Source organism: Talpa occidentalis, unplaced genomic scaffold (genome assembly GCF_014898055.3).
Source record: "Talpa occidentalis isolate TD23 unplaced genomic scaffold, MPIMG_talOcc4v2.1 talOcc4.6, whole genome shotgun sequence".
Taxonomy (NCBI): Eukaryota; Metazoa; Chordata; class Mammalia; order Eulipotyphla; family Talpidae; genus Talpa; species Talpa occidentalis.
In genome coordinates this window covers 88,347,666-88,371,531 of record NW_023604972.1, presented here as the reverse complement: position 1 = coordinate 88,371,531, position 23,866 = coordinate 88,347,666, and the positions used below count along the sequence as shown (strand labels likewise).

General features: G+C 36.4%; 1 protein-coding gene across 1 annotated transcript in view; it reads left to right on the top strand.

The window, feature by feature from the left end:
* Positions 1-23,866, top strand: part of MRPS27 (mitochondrial ribosomal protein S27) — a 75,977-nt gene that overhangs the window by 17,722 nt on the left and 34,389 nt on the right. Inside the window, exon 4 of the mRNA XM_037529419.1 lies at positions 3,519-3,577. Within this exon, the coding sequence (XP_037385316.1) occupies positions 3,519-3,577 (59 nt within the window). The remainder of the gene's footprint in view (positions 1-3,518; positions 3,578-23,866) is intronic.

The following is a 23,866-nucleotide window of genomic DNA, read 5'->3' as shown; positions in this document are numbered from 1 at the left end:
TTTTCTGGAATATAATATTCTGGTATATAATAATTTTTTTAAAGTTCATATACCATTCAAAGTAACAGTATTTACGTGTTAATATTGGAAGTGATTTTGGTAGCTGAGAAAGTTTATGAAAAAATGAATGTTAATGTTAAACTGCTACAAAGTAATAGAAGGGAGGATAATATTGTGCTTGGCATCAGGAATAGTAATTGACAGACATCATTGTTGAACACCTTCTATGCCAGATTCTATGCCTGCTTCCTTGTTTTCATTTCTTTTTCTTTTCTCTCTTTTTCTTTATTCATGCAAGCAAAAGAAATATTAATCTTCATTGGGTCACAACCCAAATCCAAATTATTGGTTGATCTATTTTCAAAAAAATTGGAATATAAATTGTTGAATTGAATTTAGATATCATCTGTATTTTCATCATGATCTCCAGTGTCATCAAACTGACTTTATCATCATCTACAGGCTCAAATGTATTATCAGTCTCATTGATTTTACCATGCTCTGGAAGCTTGCTATATACCTTAAAACTTAGAGCTTTATCTGTATTTTATATTCGTTATGTTTATCAAGGTAACATTGGTTACCTTGGTAACACTGGTTTACCACACTGTGTATGTGTGAACACTCTGTATATTCACACCTTTACCAAATGTGTGTTATCACACTATGCCTGCCACCAAAGCCTTAATAATCTTCCACTTTAGTCTATTAGGTCTCCTTCTCCACCTGACCCCCACTTGAGCTCCCTCCCTTTCTGATAGCCTCAGTTCTGCAGCCAGTTTAAAGGCTTTGGTTTGTTTTGTTTTTGTTCATTCTTTGCTTTTTTTTTATTCCAGATATTAATAAAAACATCTGGTGTTTGTCTTTCTTACTTAATTCACTCAACCCCCCCACACATACACTTTATTTTTAATAGCTGAGTAGTATTCTCGTGTGTATTTATATCACATTTTCTTCATCCACTCACCTGTCATTGGGAACTTTGGTTTTTTCCATAGCTTGGCTGTTGTAAATAGTGCTGCAACGAACAAAGGAGTGCATATATTCTCTTCAACTTAGTGGGTTTTTTGTATTCTTCATGAGTGGAATTGCTGGATCATGTGGTATACCTATTTTTGATATTTTGAGAAACGTTACATTGTTTTTCAGAGGGGTTGAATCAGTCTACGTTCCCATCAACAGTATAAAAGGGTTCATTTTTCTCCGCGGGCCCTTACCAACATTTTGCTGTTTCTGGTCTTTTTCATATAAAAAGGCCATTCTCACACATGTGAATAGTGTGTCGTTGTGTTTGATTTGCATTTCTCTGATAAGTGATAATGAGCATTTTTCATGTGCCTGTTAGCCATCTGTATGTCTTCTTGGAGAAGTGTCTATATAGATCTTCTGCCCATTTTTTGATTGGGTTATTTATACTTTTTCTTGTTGTATGAGTGCTTTGTAGATCTTTGACATTAGCCCCTGGTCAAATATATGATATGCAAATTTATTTTCCCACTTGGCAGGGTGCGTCTTCCTTTTAATGATTGTTTCTTTCACTGTGCAACGCTTTTAAATTTTATATAGTCTCATTTACTTATCTTTGCTTTTATTTCCCTTGCTGTGGTAGTTGAATGCTCAAAGACATCACTGAAGTCATGGTCTTGGGGTGTTTTGACCTATGCTTTCTCAGTATTTTATGGTTTCAGGTCTTACAACCAAGTTTTTGGCCCATTTTGAATTAATTGTATGTATGGTGCGAGAGAATGGTCCAGTTTCATTCTTCTGCATGTAGCTGTTGAATTTTCGCAACACTTGTATGTTTTCATTTTACTTGGCTTTCTCCATTGTATGTTCTTTGTCTCTGTGTCATAAATTAACTGTCCATGTAAGAGTTTATTTCTGAGCTCCATATTCTGTTGATCTGTGTGTTTATTGTTTTATTCCAATGCCATATCATTTTGATTACTATAACTTTGTAGCACAGTTCAAGTGTGGGAATGTAATACCTCCTTTTCTGTCAGGATTGCTTGGCTTTTTAGGGTCTTTTTGTGGTTCCATACAAATTTCAGTAATGTTGTCTCTATTTCCTTCAAGAATGCCATTGGAATTTTGATAGGGATCACAATTAAATCTGTATATTGCTTTGGATATGATTGCCATTTCAACAATTAATTCTTCCAGCCTGTGCTTGTTCACTGCTTCTAGTCTGCCATCTTAGAGCAATATCTTCCTGTATTAGTTTTTTTAAAGTGTATTCTCTTGCTTAATTCTCATAGCAGCTGTATAAGATAAACATTATTACCTCCATTTTACATGTAAGACTCAGAATGTTGATAGCTATCTCAAGTTGACACAGCTCCTAAGTGGAAAAGTTTGACTTCAAGTCAATTTTTCTTTTCTGTTTGCCTCCTTCACAATATCTGTTTCTGTCTTTATCATGAATTCACTTTGTGGGCCCCCCTCAGTTTCCTCACTTCCATTATAAGAACAATAGTATCTTCCTTGAAGGGCTGAGATGATGCTAAAATGAAATCTTAGTTGTGAGAGTTCTTTGCATCATAAAATTCAGGGTATTTTTAAATGTAGAGAAGGAAAAGGAAGGAAAATACAGTGAATCCTCACTTTATGTCATCGATAGGTTCTTGGAAACTGCAGCTTTCAGTGAAAACATTTTCTCATTGGAGCTCAGGGCAGATGCCTCTATTCTGTTTATACAGATGGAGGAACTAAGTTCCAGAGGGACTATGCCATCTGTTTATGTCACACAGCAAGCAAACAGGAGAGCTGAGTCTCAATTTCAGATCCTGCGTTTGAACCATATTTTTTCTGCCACTTAATGAGATTTCTACATCAAATCTATAAGTCCTAGGCCTTTGTTGAAGGTCACTTCCTTTTTACTCCTTTCTCACTATGAGGTTTAAATATGTTCACAACATGCATTATCTCCTATTCCATCTTTTTTTGGGGGAGCGGGTCTCTTGAGTCTTAGTCTAGTCCTGTTTGTTCGTTTGGTTTAGAGTTAAGAAACATATTCAGGAATTTTATGATTTGAGGGAGACTTTGTTGGTAGAACAGTCACAGGTTGACTAGCATAGAACTAAATCAGGGTAGGAAAAATGGTTCCCAGACTGAATTCTGTACATTAAACATTTTATCTCTTGAGCAATATTTTTTTCATCCATTAGCGTCTTCATCCTTTTAACTACATATCCCCATGTATTTGGAGGTTGGAATGTGGAGAAAATGTCAGGGTTTAAAGATAAAGGGAAATAGTGATAGGTACTGATAACTGTAGTAGGAGTAGCTCTCTTTTTCTAAGGAGGGTCCATGTTTGATTTTCAGCTTTTCTGACTAAGGTTGTTTTTATAGATAGAAAAAGAGAAGCCATTATATACCTTCTGTTTGTGTTATCATAAAGGGGTTTCTAGGATGGAGCCACACCACATGCACTTTGTTTTTTAAGGTCAGTGTATGAGTTAGACCCAGTATATGGCATGATTTGTATCTAATCAAAGGTTTCTTTTTCTGTATTTTAGTTTGTGGATGGCATTTCATCACGAGAAGAGATAGACCATGCAGAATATTATCTTTACAAGTAAGTTTTTCATTAAATTTGACTATACACACTGCTACTTCACACCTATTTTTAATATAGAAAGTGACATGTATTGTATAGAATGTCCAGCACCTTGCTTTTTAAATTTGTTTTTGAGATCTTTTCACACCAATATTTAGAGCACTTCCACATGTTTTCATGCATTCTTTTTTACAGACTTTAGATTTTGTATCTAGTCTCCTAAATGTAAATTTGTAATTTCAGTAGCTGTGGCCCAGTTGCTCTCCATCAGGGTTTTACCTGTTTATGTTCCCATAGGCAAAGTATAAGAAAAGCCTGTTTTTACAGCTTGGCCTATAGGGGTATTTTCTTTCACATTTTTGAATTTTTTTGTTTAAGTCAGATAGGTAAAAAATTATGTTATCTGTTTATCTCTCTTCTTTTTTAATTGAGATGGACATACACTCATATACGCTATTTGGCACCTATTTTCATTAACACTATATTTCAAAACTTTTCTATTACTTGATTTTCTTCATTTTTTTCTCATAGCTGTGATCAGTTCAACTGTGAAGTACAGATACTGACCCATGTGTAAAAAGAAGCATATTCAGCCCAGCACTATTTATAGTAGTAAAAGACTGGAATAACCTAAAGCTTGTTAAATAGGGGACTAGTCAAATAAATTATGGTTTTTCCTTGTAGTTGATTTGTTTACCTATCAATTATCTGTCAAAATGATACTTTACAACTACCTACCTTTTTATTGTACTTTAAAAATTTTGATTGATGATTTGTTTTAATTCTTAGGCTCTAAAAATAGACGCAGATTTAAATTTGAATTGTTTCCAGTAAGCATTGCATTAAAATTTCCTATTTGATCCTTTTTTTGATCAAAAGAGTTTTCAGTTATTTCCATTTGGATATATGTTGAAGAAATTTCTTTTTAGTGAAAACTTATTTATTATATTTGATTTTGCTTGTAATGAGGCTTGTTTTTTTCCTGAATTGGGTAAATTCTACATTTTTTTGGTGTTTTCTGTTTAAGTATAAATCTAAAGTAGATTAGATTCCACATGATAAAAAACAGCTAAGTCCAGGATTACCTTTACCAATATCCTGAGTTTAAATTCTAGGTCCTGAAAACTTATTTGCAAGTTCCCTACTACTCTTAGTTAAGCTAAACAGAAATGGATCTCTTCATGAGAGTAAGTCCTGCCTCCCTTTACTGTTCTTTGATACTGTAGGTCTCCATGATAGTTATTTTTACCTATGGAGCAAGGTATATTTGGTCTGACATCTGCTCAGTTCTTATTCTTATGCTTTGTTTGTGGCAAAACACAGAGAATAATTCTAATTTCTAAACAGAAAACTGTTTCTTAGAATTCTTTCCTTTGGGGCACAGTGCCTTAGTCTTGGGAAAATATGTCCCAAATTTGCAAGTACCTCTACATAAGCTAAATTTCAGTGATTCAACATGTTACACCTACTGTGGCACCAGGCTCTGTCCGTGGTGCTGAGCACATAGTGATCAATAAGTCAGACACTGTCCCTGTCCTCTTACATTAAAAGCTTAACTGTGAAGTTCAAGTCCTGCCTTTAAGACCTTCATGTTTAGTTCTTCACATGATGTCTCGTTTTGTGTGGCCTGGAGTCTTACTGAAAGTTTCATAAAAATTTCTATTTTCGGGCCTCCCTGGTGGCACAAGGGGTTAAGACGCAATCTCTGAAGCTGTCCACAGCCTCTGCAGCTTGAGTTTGATCCCCGGCCAGCCAGGGAGCAACCCACATGGCGCAGCAGACCTCTCCTGGCTCGCCCGCTGCTCCCTCAGCAGTGTACTTTGGTCATTCTGCCTGTTCTGTTCCCCACTCTGTCTCTGGTGAATCCTCTCACCCCCCCACCCCTCTGGCCTATACCCCAGCTCTTGTATGTATAAATAAATAAATTTAAAAAAATTCTGTTTTCCTGTTTCCATGTAGAAGATATAGATCGTATAGATGATTTTTCTCCATCTTAAATCTGAACCACCATTTAAAAATCACATTCTTTGTTTTAATCAAAACTAATGTTCTAAGTGTCCTCATCACTTTTTAGATTTCTGTTCTCTCTTTCATTGCCAAGAAAATTAGTTCTTTTTTTTTTTTTTTTTCAGTTTCTTTTTAAGGACAGAACATCTTTATGAATTCATAAGATTATTGTGTGTGTGAGACTAGGTATTTAACTCCATAAAGCTCCATCAGGATGTAGATGTCAGAGGTTGGCTAGATTCACTGACTAGCTAAGTGTGCCTCATTTCTGCTTTCCAGCATTAGAGTAGACAGAATATTGTAATGCCTCAGCCAAATTAAAAATTACAGTTATGAATTCTTGGGGTTTCTCTCCAGTAATCAAAATCAAGAGCATTAATTGTGAAGACACCAAGGGTCTGTAGTATTTGCACAAGTTAGGTCTTCAGCATTCATTTGGTTGCTGTGCCTAACATCCTCACACAGAATAACTGCAGACATCTCAGGGTAAACTTAAAATTGCAGGTCTAGAGGGAGAAACACAGAGGCAATTTCTAAGCCTACAATTAGCAGCTTCTTGCTGGCCAGTCCTGAGGATACCTCATTCTCCAGACAGTATTGTCTTTGAGGGTGAGGACCTGAACAGGACTTTCAACTGCACTTCTGCCGGAGAACTCATGCCACAAAAATGTTTAGAATCCTGTTGTGAGACTTTGCTTAAAGAAAGCCTTTTACTTAGGTTTATGTCTTGCTTCTTAACCCCAGGCCTTTTGAAGTTTTCTAGATCTTTATGTTTTCTTAGGAATAAGGCTTCTTTTTATTTTGGTTTAGATCTTATAGAATAAGACAATCATAGGGCCTCCCCAGTGGCGCAGTGGTTGAGTGCTGGGTTGCAAGACTGCCCACAGCCTCTGCTGCACCGGTTCAATCCCCGGCCACTGGGTGAGGGTCCTGCATGGCGCGCAGACCTCTCCTGCCGCCCGCTGCTCCCCTCAGCAGTGTACCTCGTCATTCTGCCTGCTCTGCTCTCTGCTCTGACTCTGGTGAATTCTCTCACCCACCCATGCTTCTGACTGTACCCAGTGCTTGTATAAATAAATAAATAAATCTTTAAAAAAAAAAAGAATAAGACAATTATATGGTTGATATGTGTTCTGTTTTCCAAATGAAAACAAATAAAACCAGTCTCTTAAGTTTCTCCACTGGAGCAGGAAGAAAGTGTGGGGAAAAGTGAAAAGGTCTAGACAGATCCTGAGATGCTGTTCCTTAGGAGACCAGTGCTAAGATGGGCAGGAACATCTCTGTTTGATTTTGGTGTCTCTCCGTTCCCCCTGCCTTCTATGCATGGTGAGGGGAGAAGCTACCATGTTTCCCATTAGTAGAGAAAGTTTTGTGGCACCGAGGGGGAAGTTAAGAGAACAATACAACTGATGGCAGCTGAGAGTAAGAACCATCCTGTTGGTGATCTGATTAGTGGGCATTACAAATTGATTGCTTATTTATGCTTTAAATTTTTTATAAGAGTTTTTTTATCCCCCTTGTTAATTTTTAAAAACTTGAGCAAACTTTTTTTTCTGACACATAGGATTAATTCCTGCTTCCTGTTCACTTTTTCTCTTTTTGATTTTCTACCTCTGCTTTGCTATAAATTTATAGCAATCGTAAGCATCTTTATTTTACTGATGCAAAAGATTAACGCATAAAAACTCACTGAGTACACCCAAAGTAGGAGGTATATATGTGTGTATATGAGCAATGCCCTGCCCTGACCAGAGAAGGGAAGCCCTGGGATGAAATGTGAACACTGGGACAGTGTTATGAAGACACTTTTTTTCCCAGGGCCACATATTATCAGTAAGGCTCCCAGATGGGGCTTCGCTTTATTTTTAGGGGAACTGAGGCAGAAGGGATTCCCATGAAGAGCTGAGTCAAGAGCCTGATAGGGCAGGAGAAAAATTAAATTAAGGGTAAGAGGAACTCCTTTGTGTTTTCTGTAGTCTGTGGGTTTTGTCATTTGTTTTCTAAGAATCATGTCTTTTTTGAGGGGAGTGGCTCCTTCCTGGGCCACATTGTCAATAGTTCTGAGTTTATGATTCTCCAAGTTGATGTGCACAGCCCACATGCAGACAGGTGAGCCCTGAGGCAGGTTCTATGTCTCCATCTTCAGGAGATAAAGCTGCCTGTCATCAGCAAAATTGCAACCTCAGTGAAAGCTGTTATTTTCATGTTTATAACAAGCTTTAATAATTTCTGTATTCATTTTTGATTGTTGCATTAATAGAATGCAAATTCAAGCCATAAAAATTCCTTTTTACCAAATGTTATCTTCTTCATGGATATGTTTGCAAATTACATTTTTAAAGGCTTATTTAGACTTTCAAATCATTTCAGAACCTTGACAGTTTAGAGATGCATGAAATTAGACTTGCTTCTTTTACTATCAGAGCATCAATAATAAGAAGTGATAATTTAATCTGCAGCATAATGATCATTCTTATGGAGAAGTGATAGAAATTTCTAACATATATATTCTATTTTAAGAATATAAATATTCTAAAATGTAGCCTTTTAGTTTTTAGCAAAAGATGGGGAATGCTGATTTAATTATTGTGCAATAAGAAAAGAGTGTTGCAGTTCTCCATGGGAAGGCCTGTTTTTCTCAAATACAGCTCTGTTGTCATGGAGAGTGGCATGCCACCCGTTAATGAGAGAGGAAGTCAAGGTTGTGAGGCAGGTGATGTGCTGCCAACACGTTCATCCTCTCTGTACCTTGGCCTCAAGCATCTTTTATCATTTGCTTAACTGACCTGGCAGATACCAGGCGTCCCTGGTTGGAGACGGATGGCAGGTCAGGAACAGCTGGGGCAAGGCAGATGGCAGTCTGCATGTCTCCAAGTCCCAGGTTGGCAGCCAGCCTAAAAAGAGAGGACCAAAATAGCTTCATTTTCCAATAAGCAGTAAGTGGTTCCTTAGAAGGTGAGTGTACTATCCCGAGCCGATGGTTCAAGAATCCATTTCTGCCTATAGGCAGAGGGGACGATAGGGGTTTATTAGAAGAGAACAGCATTCATGAGTTCAAGCATAGTAATTTTCCTTTGGGGGGCATTGAGATTGTTTGTTTTATAGCTCTGAAAGAATATTTAAATATTTTCTGTTAGCATATTGCCAGGTCTCATTATGTTTGAACATTATTAAGAAAAGAGTAAAAGCCCGAGGGAAGATAAATGACTCTTAGAGTGTTTTGTTCTTTTTTAAAGAAATGCTCCTATAGTTAATGTTGCCAAGTGCTTTATTTGCTGCTCCTTACCGCAGGCCTAGGGGAGATTCCCTATTGCTAACAGCCCTGCATTAGACAATAACATTGTCAGGGACATTGTCCACCACACTGCTGGGGCTTTGTGACGATGTTAGGATTAGGATGAGAACCCTCAGCCTCTCCCCTCCTTCACACCTTGTATTTCTCTCCCTCCTAGTCTTGTTATTTCAGCCTGGAGCCTGGTCATGGGAGGGCTAAGGGGGTAACTTTCAAAAGAATTTTCCTCGTTTTGGTTCTAACATTCCACCAAACTTCCCAGTATGATCTCACACCTTAGATAGTGACTTTCTTTATCTTCTGGTTTGATGTATTGGTCCTGTGGATTGAAATAATGATTCCAGTAATAGTGATAGAGTTATTAGATAATCAAAGGTTCAAACCCTGGGATAGTCTGGCAAGTAATTACGCTGAGAGAAAGCCCCACCTGTCACAAGTGTGAGTAAGATTGTATAGCTTAGGAAAGAAGGGGATAATCATTTTCTTATATCAGACAGTTCAGTGATCAGTATATAATTTTTGTTAAGTATTTCTGGTTTTCATTCATAGATTTTGAAGTATCAAACTTTTCTGAGCCGTTCTGTCTCAGAGACTATAGTTTTTGGTCCATACATCAAAAGACTATAGTTTTTGGTCCATACAACATCGGGGTAGTGAAATTTTATCCAAACTTGGTATACAAGATTCTTGGCTGGGTACTGATTGTTTCAATCTTCCTATAATTCCTTTCTGGTCAGCAACAGACGTGGAGAGGTTGTTGATTTCATTCCCTTGCAGCATAATGAATTTTTCTGCGTTACTTCTTCCTAGAACAGGGCCAGCCAGTTATAACTCTGGTCTATGTAGGGGCTGTGAACAGGGGCTGTCTCAGACCAGGCTAAGTGATCTCAAAATGCAGTTTCAGTCCTCAGTCTCATGGAGGCTCCTATTCTAGGCATTGATAGGCCATGCCTCTCTACAAACATGGATTTACAAGTCTTTGTAGTGACATACTTTCATTTCTTCGTGGTAAATACCTAGGAATGGAAGGTGTTGTTTTCCAAAGTGGGTCTACCATTTTGCAAGCCCAGCAGCAATCTACATTTTTACCAATATATTTAGCCATGCTAATAGGTGTTCAGTGGCATCTGTGTAGTTTTCATTTGTTATTTGCCTAATGGCTAATGTGTTGAGCATATTTTCATGTGTTTATCTACTCCTGTGTTTCTTTGGTGAAATACCTCTTCAAATATTTTGAAGTTGCTTGTTTCCTTTTTATTGAGTTTTAAGAATTCTTTTTCTCATAGTCCTTTTGGTCGTTTCATTCACTTAACAGTATCTTTCAAGAGTGATTTTTATTTTTGACATAAGTCCGGCTTGTCAATTTTTTTTTTTTTTTTTATGAATTGTGTCACCAGCTGGGAAATTTTAGACTAGCTCATCTCTGAATTTCTGCTACTAACATTCAGAATCTGTGAAATTGAGACTTATGCAATTTCCCATGTGGCAAGTTCAAGGTTTAGCTGTGGATGAAGGCCTGCCTTCAAGTTCAGAGGCTCATTAGCTACAATAGTATATATATCTTTGTGCTAGCTCTTTTTCCTGTAAGTCTTAGATAATAAACTGGAAAACATTCAGTAGTAGAAATGGATACTCATTAGGGGAAAAAGGTGCCAAAAATTCAGACCCTGGAGGAGTCAGGATGGGAGGAAAGAGATAGGGGACCTGAATTTTAGGACCAGTTTAGTTTCCACTTTGATCTGTAACCTGAAATGAACTTGAACTCTGGACATCAGCTTCCTAAATGAGCACAGGGATCTTGGATGCTTCCAAAGACCCATTTCTCAAACTCACTGATAGAGAAGCTAGACTGTCATCAGAAGCCTCATCTTTTGAAAGTGTGAAGTTCTAGTATCTGTTTAGCTTCTCACTCAGATGTTTAACTTACATAATGGAATTGAAGTTTAACCACATTAACCATGAATATCAAAAGAAAAACTCAAAGAGTTAAGCTTGAACAAGTGAATGGATAGGGAATCTCTTAATCTGTTCTAGATTGGGGTGGCAGGCTTAATTTGCCATCTTAAATATTAATGCCTTTAGTAAATTTCTGGGTATGAGAAGGTGCATATTGACTTTCGTTTTTCAAGGAACTAATTTTTGTGCCATATGTATCTGACATTTTCCTATCCTCTTTCTCTGAAAGGCCTGCACAGCACCTGTTTTGATGCCTGCATGTATATGGGATTTAAAAGGATAGGGCCAATAAGGAGCAATTCCTATAGTTGCAGAACCCTTTGTGAATTCAACCTCAAAAAACTCCTACAATTTCATATAAAAAGACATATCCCAATTTGGATTTTCCAGGATGTAAAGTCTTTTGGTTCAAAAATCTTTTTACTGGGTATTTTTTACAACTGTGAAGTCTTAAGGTATCAGGAATTAGTACTGTAGGACAGCAAGAAAGTCATCACTAAATATATTGTATTATATTTATTAACAAAGTCTTCAGAAAACTTTGCATTCAAGGTGGTTTGATTTGATGATAATTAAGAGATCTTAGGAGGTGCTATAATATTTAAGGGAGATATGAGTAGATAAACAGAAACTTCAAAAAGGGATTTGTGAAGTTTTCGTTGATTTACATTGGGTTTTGAGGCTATTGGCAAATAAATTCCTGAATATTTCCAGATGCCAAGTGTCTAGGCAAGAGACATTTGAGGAGCTGTGTGTATTTGATGTGAATCCCCTTTAGTGTTCTTGGTTGCTATCATTTTCATGAGATTTCCAGTTATGTTTGTTTTTTCTAGACAGATTTTGTATTTTGAGCTATTCTGTTTTTCTTTTTAATAGCAATGCTGACTTTAAAACAATTAGTATCATCATTTCATAGCTAGTAATGGGTACACAGAACTCCAGACCATTATAACAGATGAACAGTATACTTATTATGAACTGGCTGTTACGTGGCTCAGTGATGGATGCTACCAAGAAGCGAAATTCATATTAGTCATTAGACTTCAATTTGGTAAAACCCTGGACAGAATTTTGATAGGAAGAACACTGAAATTATTTGTTAAAATGAGAACTTTGGGGCCTCCTCAGTGGTGCAGCTGTTAGGAGCTGTGCTGCGAAGCTGCCCGCAGCCTCTGCAGTGCCAGCTCCATCCCAGGCCACTGGCGCTCAGACCTCTCCTGCCGCCTGCTGCTCCCCTCAGCAGTGTCCTCCGTCTGTCTGCCTGTTCTGCTCCCTGCTCTGGCTCTGGTGAATTCTCTCACCCTCCTGCACTTCTGACTGTACCTAGTGCTTGTATAAATAAATAAATCTTTAAAAAAAAAAAGAGAGAGAGAACTTTGTGTATCTCATACATACAGATTAGTCCTCCATTTTCTGAGTTAGCAGCAGGTAATAACTGATAACATGTATGCACAAATAAGGTATTTTCAGACGCTCCTTAGGGAAATGAACTCCAGTGTAAGTTTCTAAGACTGATAGTCTCCAGCTGTCTTCACCACCCTGATCCCAAAGGCATCACAAGAAACAAAGATTATCAAGACATAGGGATAGGGCAAAATAGAAGCTTATGAGCACTAGGTAGTTCAACAACCAGATGGAAAGGATATAATATTTTGGGAAAAAACTGCCTGACCCTAAAAGACAGCAAATTGAAGATCTTACAGTACCAACATAGCTAAGTTTACAGTGGCCAAAACCAGAAGGGGGCAGCAGAAAGTCATTTGTTTCTCTCTGAGAAAGGGAGAAGCCTAAAGGTGACTCCCCTTCTAAGAACAACCTGCCCCAAAACTGATCTGATAAGATGTCATTGAATAAGTATTCAAAATGTAGATTAGACACAAAAAGAGAGGTTTGTTCTGAGGACTGGGAGCTTGACAGAAAAACATTTAAATAGTTGAAATAGAAATTGAAGGACTGCATCCAGTGATTTTAGCTCTGATATTGCAAGGACACAAAGGTAGCTCAGAATAGCTAAAGATGTTTAATATTGCCAGTATTACCACTATTTTATTTCACTGCTGTTTCCTCCAGTTGTAGAAACAGAGTAAGAATTATGTGTAGAGCCTATTGTTATGTGGGAAAATAGAGCAGTTGGGCTGACTGGTTGTCTGCAGTTGAGGTTAGTTTATGCAAATTTTCCTATATTTTTAAAAATATTTTTTAGTTATGAAAAAAGTAATCACTTTTTAAAATAATTTTTCAACTTATAATGGAATAATCATTCACTTTTTTAGTGTGTCTCCTGCCAGACTTTCAATTACATCTTTTATATGTTTTAGACTATATGACACTGACTCAGATTTCTTCTATATATTCAATGCAGTTCCATCCAAAATCTCAGCAGAATTGTCTAAAATTCTGGCAAAAGAGTAAGGGACCAAGAATAACTAAGACTTAGGAAAACTAAGGTAAAGTGATTGGTCTACAAGATAGATAATAAGGCTAAAAAGGCTTCAATAAATAGGAACGAGATGTTGGCTTTGACAGACTAGTGGAACACAATAGAGAGTGTCCCCAAATGGATCTACACCCATATATGGAAACTTGATAGGTTTTTCACACAAAGGGGAAAGAATGGACTAGTTAGTCCATTTGGACAATTGATTATTAGAAAAAAAATATTGATTCCTACCTCAAAGCACACATACACACTTTTCTAAAGATAGATTAAAAACTTGAAAAAGCAAAGCTGAAAATTCTTGAAATGACATTGTGAAGGATTTTTTTTAACAAGACACAGAAAATACAACTGATAAGACTAATAAATTTTAGTTCATTAAAACCTAAAAGTGCTGTTTCACAGAAAATACTATGCATAAGTTTAAAGAGAAGGGAATGATTTGTACTGCACAAAGTTTTCAAAAGTTGCCATCAATAAGATAGTTTAATAAAAAATGTAGGATATGAACAAGCAATTCACAAAATGAAAAAAACAGAATGACTACAAATATATGAAAAGATGCTCACTGACTAGTAATCAATTAAGTTACAGTTTAAAATACTATATATTTCATATTTATCAGATGAAGAAATGGAGTCTTAACAGTAATAACTGACAAAGGAGAGGGACCTCAGGAACTGATTCATTTGATAATATGAAGTAAAGTGAGTTTGGGTGTGATCTTTTATTCAGAGTCTGCCCTTAGGTAGGTATATACCTTAAAGAAAGTCTGGCATGTACAAGGATTAAGTTATAAGAATGTTTATTATAGTATATATAATAGTAAAAATGGAAGTAACTTAAATATTCACAAACAGGAAAATATACAAAGTGATAGATTTATACAATGGAATGCCATACAGCCATCTGAAAAAATGAAATAAAGCTATCCATATCACCACGGCTTTCTCAAAAACATAACGAGTTGGGAAAAAAACTTAGCGAAAAATCATATGCACAATACAACACCATCTAGTTCAAAAACATACAAAGCTATGGTATATAGTATATGTTTATATGGATACATAGATGAAGTTTAAGAGCGTAAAAACATGCCTAAGAATGATAAACAGATAATTCAAGATATTATTTACCTGTGAAGAAAAGACAGTGGGGATTGGAATAGGTCTTTTCCAAAATTTTGGCCTTTTCTTTTTCTTGCCTTACTGCACTAACACCAGATACAGTGAATAGAATAGTGAGAGCAGACACCTTTGCTTTGTTGCCCATCTGTGTTTAATATTTAAATGTTCCTAATCTGAAAGTGTTTAATATTTTTTCACTAAGATTGATGTTTGTTGTAGGTTTTCATAGATGCGTTTTACTGGGTTATTACTAATTTGTTGAGATCTTTATCAAAGTGTATGCTAAATTTCATGAAATACTTTTTCTACAAATATAGAGACAATCATTCAAGGTTTTGCCTTTATTCTGTTGTTATACACAATTACTTATTTTTCAAATGTTAATCCAGCCTTGGATTCCTGGGGTGAACTCCTCAAAATGTATTTGCCCTGATCGACATATTCTTAGTTACTTTTTTAACACTTATCAGAGATATTTGTGTCTTTGTTGTTCTTAATACTTATGTAATTTTTCTGCTTATAACAGCCTTGTGTGGTTTTGACATTAGAATTATGGGATGTCATAAGATATACTAAGAATGATTCCTTCATTTCTTGTATGAAATTATATTATTTCTTCAATGTTTGACTGCATTCCTTAATAAAGTCATCTGGACCATGATTTTGAAATTACAAATTAATATTTTTAAACAGACATGTGACTTTTCAATATAGTTTGGTTTTGTATTTTTCATTATTGATAAAGTTGAGAGGTTCTTATATGCTTAAGAATCATTAACATTTCAGTGAACTTTTTTTATCCTGTCTTCATGTAGTTGGTCTTTTTTTTTTTTTTTTTTTTTTTAAGATTTATAGGATTTCTCTTACTGTTTAGGGAATAGCCTTGACTTGAATGTTTTCTCATTTCCAGTTTTTCAAACTACTTTGCTTCATGATAGTTTTTCCTAGGCTGAAAGTTTTATGTAACTGAACTTGTTAATCTTTTCTTTTAGGACTTTTGCATTCATTGTCCCAGGAAATTTTTCCATATTTTCCTCCAGTAAATGTGTACTTTAATTTTTTAATATGTAAACACACAATTCATCTGGAATTTATTTTGATTTAATTTTGGGGGGCACAGATCCATATATACACATACTCCCACTTATGCATAAAACAAATGACTACCTAGTTATCTTACTGCCATTAATTAATTCATCTACTGATATAATATGCTACCTTATCACATACTAATTCCTTGTTTGTGTTTGGGTCTGTTTCTGAACTTTCTTCACTGTTTCACTGACCTTCCTTTCCATCCATAGCATCACACTTACATTAATTATTGTAGTTTAATAGTTTTACTATCTGAGGGAAAGTTCACCTCTTTATTCAGCATCCATTGTCCCTTTCCCCTATGTTTAACAACCTCATTAATTGTTATTTAATTCTCCAAATACCTTATTTAAATATACATTTCTTGCTCTCTGTCCTTAGTAGGAGGGACTCAAGTGAAGATTGAAAGTGGACCTCATACAACCTTTAGGATATTTTTGTGCAAATAAGAAAAAGACTGCTTCTTCTAAACACATAAATTAGGGAAAAAAGGACCTTTTTCCCCTGAAAATTACAGGCTTATATCTGATTACACACTTGATAAAAGCGACTTTAGTCCCTATTTATACATTTAGGCAAAGCTCAAAATGGACTGCTTTACCAAGCAAACCTGTTCATAATAATCTTGGATCATACCACACAGTAGTCAGGGAAAGAATTACCAGGAAAGCCAGATGCATGTTCCTTCCCTTTCCTCCTCCATTCCATCTGAGCTGCTAGCCTCAGAGCTAACTAATGACATCATTCAGTAACGTGCTTCCTTAAGTGGAAATCCAAGTAACTGTTCACGCTAACTCTGCCGTTAGAAGCACTCGGTCAGATTGGCATGAGAGTGACTAAACCTCACAAAACTCCAGTTGGATACCCATTAGCTGGAGTGACACTGTAGGACATCCAGGTAGAGGTCAAACAATAACTACTTTTATCTATACAAACCTAAATTGTCATCTCATTTTCTTTAATCATCCTCATACATAAGCCTGAAAAATTGAAAGTACCAGTATTGTTTGTGCCCTTCTTTTGTAGGTAAAGGAAGCAAACCAGAGCAGAAACTTTCAAGGTCATACAACTAGTGAGTGACAGCTGAGGGCCTTGATCCTAGGTCATCTGAAGTTCCTCCAAGCCTGAAAGAACACTTATTTCCCATAACACCTAATCTCATGAAAACATTATTTCTCAATTTGTTTGTATTTCCACAAACATCCAGGCAGGTTACATTTAAATTATCATGAAATTGTGGTGTTAATGTTTCATCCTCCTGAAAGTTATTTCTGCCATGTACATATCACCCTCCCTAGTGGTGCCAAAACACTATTTTCTATTCACAAACATGCATGGTGCAAAGAGAATAATATTACTTTTTTAAGGACAAAGGCAAAAGCTGCCCTGTATTTGTTTTGATTTATTAGTAAAGGTCTGTAAACCTCTGGGCTTGTAGAAGATTGAAAGAAAGACAATGATTTTGAGAGTAAGCTTATACTCTGAGATAGTGCAATGATAAATTAAAGTTGTCATGTTTATGATTCCAAAATTTTATTATATTTTAAGGAGTTAACTATTAGATTTTTTTTAGGGTTATCATTTTCCACCTTAGAAACAAAGTTAACTTTCAACTCTCTGCATAGAATATAGGTTTAAGACCAAGAAGGGAAACTGCTGAGGCTGCCTGAGGCCAGTGCCCATATTTGTTGAAGTTGGGGGTCACTATGAAAGTAGTTTTTAATGGCAGCAAATTATTTTTTCTTCTCTCTCGCATCAGCTTCCTCTTCCCCTTCATTTCTAAGGATTGCCTTTCTTTGCAGGTAGTAATCATTTGGGTTCTTCTGTTACATCTTTGTTGCCAAGTATTTTGTAGTGATTCACATAGTTCACCTGGATATTTGGAAAACGGCATCGGAGAACACTTTAAAAAAAAAATCTTCATATCATATTACTACAAAATAGTATAAATTCTTTTTTATTTATTTTTATATCTGCTTCTTTGGCAACAGTAAATATGATTTTGACTGTAGGCCAAATTGTCTCTGGACAAAATATATTTCTGGAGAACCACCAAAGTGGACTTTTTGAGGATGACGATCATATCTTACTTCATTTTATATTTCCAGCATCTAACCATGACTGCAACATAGCTGAGAGTCTCAATAATTATTGTTGAGTGATAGAATGAAATCTATGAGCAAATTAATACTATTTTAAAATCATGGCTACTTACACATAATCTTCCTCTGTTACTATGTCCTTTGCACCCATTTAATGAGCAAGTAAGGATACATTTTTAAGGCAGTTTCAAAAGACTTCCCTTATGCAAGACAGAGCAGGGAGGTGGAGTGGTTGGAAGTGAGACACAGACTGGACATAGACTGGAATTGGAAGTTCTCTATGCTGCTACCAAAATGATTATCATCTGGTCCTAGTCAGGTCACTTAGCCTTGCTGACCTCAGTTTTCACATCTTTAAAATTAAGATAGAAAGTTGTGTGGAAATCACTCAACTTATATATGTAGAAATGCTCTGGAAAGGTTAAAGCCTTTGAAAGGTACTGAGGGGTACTGCTCTCTGTATGGCTTTCCCCGGTTTTCAAAGGTTTGGGGAAGCATATGAGGGAAGGTTCATGAACCGAATAGTAACACTAGCACAATTCTGCCTTCTCCTGTATTGCTGCTTTTCCTGTAGATAGTAACATTTCCCTTGTCATTTATCTGCCAATAACTGGGAACTGAGTTGGCAAAAGATACTTAGAACATGAAAAAGCATGTATTCTATTTTGGGAGCTTCATTGACATTCACATCCTGGCCTCAGGAAGGGTAACATTCAATTCCTTTACTGGGGCTTGGGATTGGGGCAGTTATGTTTATACTATATCTAGTGATACTTAAGTGAAGCTGAGCCAGAGAGTCCCACTCCTTAATACAGTGGGTCAGGCAAGGAGATGTATGTCTTTAGAAATAGGAGGAAACAAAGTAAATGTCTAATTTTCTAGATCCAATGTCTTTTTGATTCTATGGAGAATAAAGGAACTGTTGTACAGATAGTTATTATATGTACTCTAAAATAGTCCCCCTTTTCTGTTGCTCGTCATGATTTACTCTTAATATCCTACCATCTTTGGTTCATTTTTTATCTACTCCACCAAGGCCTGTTTCTCCTTCCACATGCTTGTGTGTTTGCCTTCCCTCTCCTAAGGGGGATATCATTCTTGGTCAGGCTCTAACCTATTTTCTATTTTTGTTTCTAGTGTCTAGAGTCAAATTTTGTTATTTATAGCAAACCTCTAAAGAGGATAAAGTATCATTAACATTTCAAATTAGAATACTGCATTCACTTCAGTAGTTTAAAAACAAGTATGATTAGTTTAAAAACAAGTATTTGGCCTTAAATTTATCAATTTCATATTTATTTGAACTCAAAGTCTCACTTTTTATAACAGAATCAAGTTCATTTTTCAACTAAGACACTAGATGTTACTTGTGTTTTTTATAAGTTACATTAGTGGCTTCTTGGATTTACAACTCTAGGTTGTAAAATAGAGACGTGACCATCATCATCCCCTTATTTTATGACTCTTTGAAATATCTGATTAAATAACTTTCTTCATTGAGGTGATAAAGCAATATGATTCATGTGTTCTGACAGTCATCATTAGCTCCACTGTCATTTTACTGGATGAGAAGTCAGAAGAGGAATAAAATGACTATTTAGTCTTCCCACCTCTTAAGGCCCAGTCCTGCTCTTGATGTAACATATTTCAAGGATAGCCCATACTGTTTATATGATTTGGTTCCAGCCTGTTTTTTTTTTTTTTTTTTTAGCCAGATATCTCTAATCTTTAATGTAAACTCTACATTTATGGAATTATCTTTCTTGACTCAAGTTTAACAAATATTAACCGTATTTCCTCTGTCAACTGGGTTCTGCTCTTGCTTTGGGGAGTCATTCCTTTCCTTTTAAAAATCTGCCAAATCTTAAATGTGCAGAGTGACTGATGCCATTTCAGATCACTCCAGCCAGCAATGACCGACTTAAGCATAAGTGGTGCACTTGGTTTGCATTACTCAGTTACTTTGGTCATGTGTCACCTACCTTTGTAATATCAGGTTATTATATTACTCACATTTTGAGTAAACCGTATCTAACAAACCTTGATAATTAATATAGGGCCTTAAAAAGTACCCTTTATGCAAGAAATGTTTAGTAGTTTCCTGTTAAGTAGATAAATGCTTATTTGCTAATTTTCAGGAGATCCTATGTCTTCTTGAACTGCAAAATTAGAATCATTTTTTCCAGTTCTCCCTATAGAAGTACTGTGAATGTCACATCCGAGCTCTCCTCACAGTCTAGTTGTTCCTCCAGCCAGTTTTTGTTTTATGCGCCCTTTACTCTTATTCCTTCTCTCCACCTACTACCTGTCCTGATTTTATTCCATTGTGTGTTAGTTTCACAGGACTGCTGCGACAAACTACTTAAAACAAAGTGGTCTGACTAGAAGTCTGAAATTAAAATGTTACAAGGCCATGCTTTCTCTAAAGATTCCTGAGAGAAAATCTACCCCAGGCCTGAGCTTCTGGTGTCGCCAGCAGCCCTCCTCACCCAGTGCATTTGTGCACCACACCTGATGTCTGCCCTTGCTAATCGTTAGTCTTTGGTTTACAGATGCATCACTGCAGTTTCTGCCTTTGTCATTATATGGCGTTCCCCGTGTGTGTGTGTGTGTGTGTGTGTGTGTGTGTGTGTGTGTGTGTTTTCACCTCTTCTTCCTAGGGCACTGTTTGTATTGGATTAGGGGGCCCTCCTAATCCAATTAAATTAAGTTGGCAAAGACCCTATTCCAAATAAAGTCACATTCACAGGTATTGGGAGTTAGGACTTCAACATAGCCAATGGACACAGTTCAACCCATCATGCTTTCATTCTCTCTATCTTTGTGTTTATTTTTTTAAATGAAATTCATATAACAAAATTAAAGTGAACATTTCAGTGACAATGTTGTGTAACAGCCACATGTCTAGTTCCAAAACACTTTCAAAACCCCAAAAGCAAACTCCATACCCATCAGGCAGTTATTCCTCATGCCTCCTTTCCTCTGCCCCTGAAAACTATAGTCTACTTTCTGTTTGTATGGATTACCTATCCTGGATATGTCATATAAATAGAATCATACAACATGTGGCTTTTTTTTTTTTAAGATTTATTTATTTTTTATTTAAATATTTTATTTTATATAATTCTTACATCTTTTTTCATCTTTGCACAATGTATGCATTTTCATTTTGGTTATATTCCCCATATAATTGCACCTCCCCCCTTATTTTGACTCTAGTCCTTCCTTTCCCCACCCTCCCTCCCAACATGTGGCCTTTTGTATCGGACTTCTTTCACTTACAATAATGTTCTCAGGTCTCATCCATATTGCAGAATGTATCTCTATTTTATTCCTTTTTATAGCTGAACAATATTTCATTGTTTGTATATACTATAAGTATCCATTCAATTGTTGATGACAGTTTTTTCCCATCTTTTGGCTATTGTGAATAGTACTGTTATGAACATGTATGTACTTATATTTGAGTACCTGTTTTTAGTTCTTTGGGGTATATACCTAGGATTGCCATGTCATATGGTAATTCTCTTTAGCTTTTTTTTTTTTTAAAGATTTATTTATTTATACAAGAACCGGGGTACAGGCCAGATGCACGGGAGGGTGAGAGGATTCACCAGAGACAGAGTGGGGAACAGAACAGGCAGAATGACAAAATACACTGCTGAGGGGAGCAGCAGGCGCAACAGGAGAGGTCTGCTGCGCCATGTGGGACCCTTGCCGGCCGCCCAGCCGGGATCGAACCAGCGCTGCAGAGGCTGTGGACAGTTTCACAGCATGGCGCTCAACTGCTTGCCCCACAAGGGGAGGCCCCTCTTTAGCTTTTTGAGGAACTGTCAAACTCTTTTGCAATGGCTGAACAATTCATATTACTCTCCCACCAACAATGTATGAGGGCTCCCTTTTTTACACCTCCTCACCAAGTACATGTGTACACCACACTGGATATCTGCTGTTGCCGGTCGTTAGTCATTGATTATAGGCTCAGCTGTCCTGACACAGCCTTCTTAATATAACAACCACTTCCAATAGACTGGAGTTGGCCTACAGATGACATCTCTATGTTGTATTTGTCTTAAGGCCATGGTGGAGTGTAAGGTAATGGGCAGTTAGCAGGAAAGATGTTATAGAAAATAATGCTTTCTAATGTTTATTTTGCTTCATGGCAGAAATAGTACATCGTATCAGTAATCCTCATCATATTCAAATACTATATGAAGTATCAGAACTAATGCTACTGAAAATATTTCAGGTTTTCTATTATTCTGCTCTCATAATCTAGTACAAAATTGCAGTATGGTACCTGGAGCTAACAGCTTTTAGCTTTGGGGATTTTTTTTCCATGAGTGTATAGCAGCTGGATGTTTTATTTTTTTTTTTATTTTTTTTATTTATTTATTTTTTAATAATAAATTTTATTTTTATATTCCCCATACAATTGCAGCCCCCCCATTCTGACCCCAATCCCTCCCCTCCCACCCCCGCCCCCTAAAAGTGTCTCTGGTTCGTAGTTTTTTGTTGATTTTGATTTTCACTTTCTTACAGTTATTTGTTTTCCTGGTCCCTTATTTAAGTTTTCTAGATTCCTGCTATGAGTGAGACCATCCGGTATTTTTCTTTTTCTTTTTGGCTTATTTCGCTGAGCATGATCCCTTCCAGTGCCATCCATGTTGCTGCAAATTGCATGTGTTTATCTTTTTTGAATGCTGAGTAATATTCCATGGTATATATGTACCACATCTTCTTGATCCAGTCATCTATTTTTGGCATTTGGGTTGTTTCCAAAGCTTAGCTATTGTAAACAGTGCTGCTATAAACATAGGGGTGCAGGTGTTCTTTGGAATTGATGTTTCTGTGTCCTTTGGGTAAATACCTAGGAGTGGATGTTTTATTTTTAATCACAGTTTCCTGATCAGCATTTTAATCACACCAGTGCAGAGATCTTCAGAAGAATGTGGAAGGTGCCACTTAAATTTAAATGATTTAGTTAATTGTTGCAGAAAGTAATATGAAACTTGGCATTTTGTTGTCCTGGAAACACAGCCCAGTATTCCATGTATATTTTGAACCACCTGTAATTACTTATAACAACATTATGAGTAATTGACTCTTTCATTGTCAGACTAGAATCTTTTATATCTGATACATATTTTATTATGTAGTGATTGTATGCTTGTCTCTGGATATCCATTTTATCTTACTGTTTTTAGCATAAAAGAAAAAATAGTTTTTTTTTTTCTAAAAGCATTTTTTTTTTATTAGATAAATTTTATTGTTATATTCCCCATACAATTGCAGCGCCCCCATTCTGACCCCAATCCCTCCCCTCCCGCCCCTGCCCCCCTAAAAGTGTCTCTGGTTCATAGTTTTTTGTTGATTTTGATTTTCACTTTCTTATAGTTATTCATTTTCCTGGTCCCTTATTTAAGTTTTCTAGATTCCTGCTATGAGTGAGACCATCCGGTATTTTTTTTCTTTTTGGCTTATTTCGCTGAGCATGATCCCTTCCAGCGCCATCCATGTTGCTGCAAATTGCATGTGTTTATCTTTTTTGAATGCTGAGTAATATTCCATGGTATATATGTACCACATCTTCTTGATCCAGTCATCTATTTTTGGGCATTTGGGTTGTTTCCAAAGCTTAGCTATTGTAAACAGTGCTGCTATAAACATAGGGGTGCAGGTGTTCTTTGGAATTGATGTTTCTGTGTCCTTTGGGTAAATACCTAGGAGTGGAATTGCTGGATCATATGGAAGCTCTATGTTTAGTAGGTCCAGAAATCTCCACACAGCTTTCCACAGTGGTTGGACCAGTTTGCACTCCCACCAACAGTGCAGAAGAGTTCCTTTTTCTCCACACCCTCGCCAACATTTGTTGTTGCTAGTTTTTTTAATATGTGCCATTCTCACTGGTGTAAGATGGTATCTCATGGTAGTTTTGATTTGCATTTCCCTGATGACAAGTGATGTTGAACATTTAAGAAAAAATAGATTTTAAAAGTTTGTAGGACAAGGAGCAGGAAATGTCTTTTTGCCTCTCTGAGTATACTGTGATAAGCTTTTCTCTTTATGAAAAATGTTTGCCTCAGAACATAGCAGCCCAAAAATAAATGTGATAATTTTGAAATTACGGGTGTAAAGACAGAAGGGAGATATAAAACATTAGGGAAGACAGAAGTCAATACCTAGAAGAGTAAATATAAAACTTCAGAAAAATAAAGTGGGGAGAGATTTTTAAGGCATCCTTGTCTCCTCATACCAAAATAGAATATGCAAATCAATAACATAATGAAT